Below are 7,896 nucleotides of genomic sequence, written 5' to 3' on the forward strand. Positions count from 1 at the left end.
CATATATACATACACACACACACACACACACACACATATATACACAAATATATATGCACATACATACACATATACACATATATACATACACACACATATATACATACACACACATATATACACATATACACATATACACATATATACATACACACACATACACATATATTATATACACATATATACATACACACACACACACACACACACACACACACACACACACACACACACACACACACACACACACACACACACACACACACACACACATATACACACACACACACACACACACACACACACTAACGTTTAACATTCGTAACATTGACACTCTTTAGTAAGGGCTAAGTCATTCAATTTGAGTATGTCGCGTGTATAACAATTCAGTGAGCACTGAGCACAATATGTCATGTGTGACAGAACAAACGGAACCGGATGGAGACGACGAAACAGGAAAAAAAACCCTGCAAACTCTGCTCAACTTCTCAAAGTGAAACGACACAGACGGTTATACATAGTTGATCTTAGTCGAATTATTCTGCAATATTAATAACGAATAAGGGAACATCGTGTTTGTGTCAGGGTGTATGCATAATTTCGTAATGTATTACCTAACTCGGTGTGTAATTCCTCCTTATGACTTTTATCCGTTTTATACACTACGTTTTGCGAACACAATTGAGCACAAGGTTCAAACAAAGATTAATATGCAACACAGTTATCTGAGTTAATATATAATATAAGTGATGTTAAAACTTCCCGGCGCAAGTTCATTCGGAGACGAATCGGAGGGTCTCGTTCTTTTGCGGCATCATGGCGGTGGGGAAGAACAAACGCCTCAGTAAAGGTGGAAAAAAGGGCGCCAAGAAGAAAATGTAAGTGGAACTTGATTTGCGGAGAGGAAAAAGGGAGCGAAACGTTTCCATGATGTTCGATTTTCGTGCTTTGTTGGTGATAAATTACAGTTGATACAAAAGCGAACCGTAGCGTGGTTGCTCGGCTAGAGCCTCGGGCCTAGCGCAGAAATCCAAGAATTGTGTTTCTCACTTTTCATCTTCGCTTTTATTAAACTTGCTTGATATTGCTTAATATGTTTCCTTTCGCGATGTATATGTTGGATTGATTCGTGGTGGGGAAAATGGCTTCCGAGGCGGGAATGCGGAGATTGGGGGTTGGGGGCACGGAGGTCCACGTGCTCCTAAGTAAACTAAAAGACGATAAACGCATTTGAAGTTTTTTGATTCGTTATTCTCAAAATGATTTTTATGTATAATTAGTTTATTCCTTTCTTTATAACTCTCTTTTCCCATAGTGTGGATCCGTTCTCAAAGAAGGATTGGTATGATGTGAAAGCGCCATGCATGTTCAACGTTCGTCAGATTGGCAAGACCCTGGTGACGCGGTCGCAGGGCACACGTATGTAGTGCACATGTATATGGGGGTTGGGGGATTATATCGTCTATTAATTACGTACTGTTTGAATGTAGGGTGCAATCCTGTCTATTATTTACGTACTATTGGAATATACCTTTGGACCCTTTAGACTGCTGAGACGCCTTAGACTTTGAGGACACAAAATTACCAGAAGACCCATTAGACCACCTTGGACCCTTGACCATTTAGATTTTACACCATTTGGACCTTATTAGATTAGAAATAAATTACAACTAAGTAATATCTATATATATAAAACTGTGTGTGTGTGTGTGTGTGTGTGTGTGTGTGTGTTAGTTAGTGAGTGAGTGAGAGGTGTTACCGATAGACTCCGAAACGGAGAGGCTCACGTGCTTGATATTTGGCATAGACATGGCCATTGAGCCTGGGACGAACATGGCCGAGACCATATTTGACGAGATCCATATTTTTTATTCATATTTACCTCGGCGCATTTCAGCGAAGTACCCGCTAATCTCAGCCAGTGCGAGCAGCTCGCTGATTCGTTCAGAGCGATCACGTGATGTTCCATCCCGTCATACGTCACACGTTTGCACGTAATTCAAGGCGAAAAGCGATTGCGTTTTTTCACCTTTATGCGATCGTGTTTTGTGTCGATTTTGTGCGATATGAATTAAATTTTAATTCATATTTCATGTTTACGAATTCGAATACGAAGGATTTCCCCTTTCCCCTTTCGATTTCGAATACGAATCGAATACGAGCTTTAGTCGAGAGGGCGAATGTATGGGTTGGGAAAGTACGGGTCTCCCTTCCCCCGCCCAGCAACGCCGGTACTGGAGGGCGTGGGTCACAGGATCGGTGAGTCGCCAAAATCCGCTTCGTGCTCTTGCGAAGATGCAGGACGATGTCGCGATTGTTGTGCTGCTCTCCGACCATGAGAACTGCAACGTCATTGTTGACTGGCCCTCCCCCTTCCCCGTCCGTCCTCCCCCTCCCTTCCCCCTCCCCTTTTCCCTCCCCCCTCCCCTTTGCCCCCTCCCCCTCCCTTTCCCCCCTCCCCCTCCCTTTCCCCCCCCTCCCTTTTCCCCCTCCTCCCTTTTCCCCCTCCCCCTCCCTTTTCCCCCTCCCCCTCCCTTTTCCCCTCCCCCCCCCCTTTTCCCCCTCCCCCCCCCCTTTTCCCCCTCCCCCCCCCCTTTTCCCCACTCCCCCTCCCTTTTCCCCCTCCCCCTTGCCCCTCCCATTTCCCCCTCCCCCCTCCCATCCCTCACCCTCCCCTTCTCCCCCTCCCCCTCCCCCTCTTCTCCCCCTCCCCCCCCCCTCTTCTCCCCCCCCCCCTCTTCTCCCCTCCCCCCCGTTCCCCTCCCCTCCCCTCCCCCGCCCGGCAATGCCGGGTACTTCTGCTAGTCACCAATATTACAAATAAATGTTTGTATTTAATCCCTGGTGTTGGTTTGGCGGTTAGGGTGCCGGCTTGGGATCCTAGGATCCTTGGTTCGAATCCCGGTCAGATCGCTGCATTAACGCCAGGGGGGTTGACTCAGCCTGTCATCCTTCCGAGGTCGGCAAATTCAGTACCAGTTCACTGGTAATTCCCTGTGTGTCGCAAGAGGAGACTAACAGAGTTGGCGGCAGGAAGGGCATCCGGCCGTAAAACATTGCTTCAAAAAGGGGACCACGGTGCCCGAAAAAGGCCAACCCCTGCTCTGCAGGGAAAAATGGCCTCTAAAGGTGGTTCAAATAAATGTTTGTATTATGATTGGTGTAAATCATGACGATGCAGCAACTCTAGTTCAGTCAGGTCATTATCCACGGGTAAAACAAGCCTGTGTCTCTAGCGACGTGTGGTGAGTACAATTGGGGGAAAATAAAAAGAGGAAATATTCTGTGGAAGTAAAGACTTACATTTAGACATATTCTGCACTTGTAGTGGTCGCCGATTGGCCGAGCTAAATTGCACTTTTATATTTTTGTATTCGTGAACAGGCATAGCATCCGACAGTCTGAAAGGTCGTGTCTTTGAGGTATCTTTGGCGGACCTCCAGAATGATGAGCTGACCTTCCGTAAGTTCCGCCTCATCGTGGAGGATGTACAAGGCAAGAGCTGTCTAACCAACTTCCATGGCATGGACCTCACACGCGACAAACTTTGCTCGATGGTCAAGAAGTGGCAGGTAAAGTCACATGATCTGTTGTAGATGCTGAGCAACTCTTGGGGTTTTACTCCAGTTTGGTCCGATTGTAAGAGATTCTTCGTGGTATTATGAGCGAGAGATCGAAGTTCCTCCATCTTTATTCTCAGACTCTAATTGAAGCCCATGTGGATGTGAAGACCACCGATGGTTACCTCCTTCGACTGTTCAGCATTGGCTTTACCAAGAAGCGGCCCAACCAAATCAGGAAGACCTCTTATGCCCAACACCAGCAGGTACGTTAATATATGCTCTGAAGGTTGGACATTTGCCTTAGTTTGACATCGCATGACGTGTCCAAGGTAGATTTTTTTGTGACTTTAAAATTCTGACTTTTAAAGTCAGTGGAATCTGAGGATTCTGACTTTAAAATGGAAGGCGGAGCTTTAGAATTTTGTTCATCGAATTCAATGCAATGCGAAACGGCCAGGTTTTGTAACTACTTCCATATGTCTTTATTTTGTCCGCTCGCATTTTGAGATGCTTTCTAGTTCAGCTTTTGAGCTTTTGTCATCAAATTCTTAACCAACTTTTATTTTGAGAATATGGAGAAAACAAAATAAGAAGGTTGACATTATTATTTTTATTATTTTTAACTGCTGATTTTTGTCAAGTTTGGTTCAAGTAAAAAGCGGATGCGGATGGGCCATTCATTTTGGGACGCTTTCTAGCTGGGATATGGTTTGCCTGTGCCTGTTGAATTGTCCGCATTGCGTGGTTAACTCAGTGTGTTTTGTGCAGGTTCGGGCAATCCGCAGGCGAATGGTGGATATAATGACGCGTGAGGTCCAAACAAACGATCTCAAGGAGGTTGTCAACAAGCTGTAAGTGGCGTGTTGGGCTGGATTAGCCAAATGGAATTGAACCAATTTTTCTATCTTGCATGGGAAATATTCTGATATTGCCGTTTAAGCGAACATCGGATGGTGTTGGGCAGATACGCTTCATCATAAACCAGGGTTTAGCCCATACTGTATCGGTAATGGTTGCAGCTTTGATTCTTCAGCGCGTGCTTGTCGAGTGTTATTACGATTGATATAAACGGGCAATGGCTAGAACAGTGTTGAAAAAAGGGTATGATGGAGTGGGCACCGGCAGTACCGTGTGACTTGTAAGATGATGCACCTTGTGTCTTCCATTTTAACCAATCACTTTCTTCCATTGCAGAATTCCAGACAGCATTGGAAAAGACATAGAGAAGGCTTGCCAATCCATATTTCCGCTGCACGACGTGTACGTGAGGAAGGTGAAGATGCTGAAAAAGCCCAAACTGGACTGTAAGTCGATTGTGGTTGAAGGAGAGCTCAAGAGATTCGGAAAAGTGATTTCATTGTAAAACGTATACCCCCAGTCCACGTGTGTTCTGCATGCACGTGCACGTTTTGATGGACATTTCCATCTTAGCTGGTCTCTTTCCCCGATGTGAATGTGGGTTTGCAATGTGTTTCGCCCTATTTCCAGATTGTCATGAATCTGTTTCCCAATCCCAAATCCTTCTTAGTGGGCAAGCTGATGGAGCTGCACAGTGAAGGGGGTGGTCAAACCGTGAAGGCCGACGGAACGGGTGCCAAGGTGGAGCGCGCCGAAGGTTACGAACCCCCGGTACAGGAGTCTGTGTGAATGGGCAAGTACGTCTGCACATCGTCACCTGGTTCGACCAATGCTTGTACGTAATCTGCTGTGCTCAATAAAACCTTCCTTTCATCGATGATGATTTTTGTCTTTCAAGTACTACTTGCTGTGAAAAAGGTGACCTCTATGCCATGCCAGTTTGACAAAATACCTGTTTGGAGGAGGCAATCTGCTGTGGGCCTTTAAAGATAATCTTTTGGGCTATGGGATTTTATTAGCAAACAAGCAAGGTAACCATGCTATGCATGGGAGTCCAAAATCTCCCAAAAAAAAAGTTGAGAAGTTTTATGAAAATTCTTACCAGCGCATGTTTCCACATGCAGGAAATGGCGAAGCTCTGGATGCTGAACTGGTGAATGTGTTTACAGGTGGAGAGAGAGCAGTTTAGTTTGGGTGGAAATGAAATCGTAAAAAACCACCGTTTAGAGGCCATTTTTTTCCCCGCAAAGCGGGGGTTGGCCTTTTCGGGGACCGTGGTAGTTGTTGTTTTTCGGTCCCCTTTTTGAAGCAATGTTTTACGGCCGGATGCCCTTCCTGACGCCAACCCTTTTTGCCGCCTTCAACGACAAACAGGGAATTACCAGTGAACTGGTACTCAATTCAGCCGACCTCGGAAGGATGACAGGCTGAGTCAACCCCCCTGGCGTTAATTCGGCGATCGACCGAGATTCGAACCCAGGATCCTAGGATCCTAAGCCGGCACCCTAGCCGCTAGCCCAACACCAGGGAAATGAAATCGTAATTGTATTAAAATTTATGAAACCTCCCACCCACCTGAGAACCCCAAAAGGTTGCACAGAAAGTTGGGTGAGGCTAGCCCCAAAACTGAGGGAGTGGTTTGGGGGCAGACAGTCTTGCTTTATTATTTAGACTAGTGAGGTACCCGTGCTACGCATGGGCGGGAGGCCAAATGCAAACATAATGCGGAAAAGGCGAATGCCAAACCATAATCCAATAAATTCCACATTCCTGCGCCACCTTCAGTTAAATGTCAGGCATGGTCATGCGGTTCGTGAAGAATTTGAGCAAAAACAACTTACTGCAGCTGAATGCTTCTATATCCAGGCAACGCAACTCCAAGTGTTGCAGGAAGCTTATGCCTCGTCTGTACCAATTCTGAAACGGAACAAAATGTCCAAAGCAGCTCGCTCATCTTGGTTAAGAATTATTGGGTTGGTTCTGGCCTGAACTCGTCCTCATATATTTGGAGTAGTGACAATTTGCAATTTGATCCCCTTCAATCTGTGCTCCCCCTGCTGCATCAGGAACACTCCTCTCAACTTTCTGCACCACTCCACAGTCTTATTGAAGGCACGAAGCCATTTAGGTGCACTTTTCACTCTTTGGGAGGGTGTGTGTGTGTGGGGGGTGGGGGGGGTACAATTACGTACATAATTATTATATAATTATATTTTTAATCCCCCTGCAAGTTAGCTTTAAGAGAAGTTTCATTCCACTGTTATGATGAAATTAAGTTTAATAATTCACCACGGACCAATGGCCCACTAAATATTTGCAGGTGCCTCCTGCTAGTATGCTTAATTTTTCACCCCCCCCCTCCCCCCCATATGTCGCGCATGGAACACCCCCAAAAGCTAATTTCCATATTTTGAATTAATAAATTTGACCGGGAAACTGCACAATACCAAAATGAGAAACTCCAAGCCCATGATTGTCTACATTACTGGATTTTAAAAACCTTGTTTGTACATTTGGGGCCGAAAATAGATGTTCATTGTGATTTTGAGGGTACATCAGGACATCCAAAACCCAACCACGTATAAAAATGGTGCTGGACACTACAATTAGGTGGCCAACAACACGTTAAGTTGACTGCTGAATTCGTTTTTGGTTTTTTCGTTCTAATGTCAGAATAAGGATAGTCACAGGATTGATTTAACCATAACATATCGCAGAAACCATGGAAAATGAAGTATAATGCGTGGGTAAAGGTTTACCCTGATTTGAAGTGAACAGAGCAAGAGAAGAAGAAACACAGGTAGTGATCGAATGGAGAAACTTGAAACGAGTGCAACAAGGAAAGTGAAAGACAGAAATGAGGCACAACCCATGCCAGATGTGCACACACAAGAATAGAGAATTAGAAAAGATAATTGTGAGTGAAAACAAAGCTTGAGAAGACTGGTTGATTGTGTTCTCTTCCTGAATGCAGGTCTCTGGCTGCTTAGTAAGGGTGATATCGGGTGGTTTGCCATTGCCTTTGCACCCTGCAGTTTGTCAGGGCAATAATTTGTTCAGTGTGCCAGCGATATCTCGCCTACTCTTGGCGAAGGACCCACCAACTTTAACATCCAATTAATGCTGGCAGAAGGAATGCTGAGCTTAACGGCCATTAATGGGACGGCACATACATTGTTGAATGAATCGCTATGTCTGTTCCGTATGCAGCCTAGCTGCTGGTTGCATCATGTTTCTGGAAGCGCGCTTGTGATGCTGTGCCCCAATTACCACCAGTGAGCTGGTACTCGATTTTCTGACCTCAGAAGGATGACGGGCTGAGTCAACCCCCCTGGCGTTAATTAAACGATCAATTGGGATTCGAACAAAGGATCCTACGATCCCAAGCCAACACCTGAACTGTTAACCCAGGCCCAGGCTGCCCTGAGACACCAGGATGACAGTTTACGGCCAGGTTGGGATTCAAACCCAGGCT

At 45.6% G+C, this 7,896-nt stretch overlaps 1 protein-coding gene across 1 annotated transcript; it reads left to right on the top strand.

Annotated features, from left to right (window-relative positions):
- The first annotated feature begins 633 nt into the window (after nucleotides 1-633).
- Nucleotides 634-5,298, top strand: RPS3A (ribosomal protein S3A). Its single transcript, XM_078781502.1, has 7 exons — nucleotides 634-878; nucleotides 1,316-1,419; nucleotides 3,385-3,572; nucleotides 3,701-3,826; nucleotides 4,332-4,414; nucleotides 4,758-4,867; nucleotides 5,092-5,298. Exons 1-7 carry the CDS (start codon nucleotides 817-819, stop codon nucleotides 5,208-5,210), a joined length of 792 nt encoding a protein of 263 aa, XP_078637628.1. The 5' UTR covers nucleotides 634-816; the 3' UTR covers nucleotides 5,211-5,298.
- Nucleotides 5,299-7,896: the final 2,598 nt, after the last annotated feature.

This window comes from Myxine glutinosa, chromosome 7, assembly GCF_964187855.1.
Source record: "Myxine glutinosa chromosome 7, kmMyxGlut1.1, whole genome shotgun sequence".
NCBI classification, from domain to species: Eukaryota; Metazoa; Chordata; class Myxini; order Myxiniformes; family Myxinidae; genus Myxine; species Myxine glutinosa.

Excerpts from the sequence above, each read along its gene's own strand:
- RPS3A (XM_078781502.1), top strand. The coding sequence starts at position 817 with ATGGCGGTGGGGAAGAACAAACGCCTCAGTAAAGGTGGAAAAAAGGGC. Across the intron at positions 3,573-3,700 it reads CGATGGTCAAGAAGTGGCAG|ACTCTAATTGAAGCCCATGT; the intron begins GTAAAGTCACAT and ends CTTTATTCTCAG. Across the intron at positions 4,868-5,091 it reads GAAAAAGCCCAAACTGGACT|TGGGCAAGCTGATGGAGCTG; the intron begins GTAAGTCGATTG and ends AATCCTTCTTAG.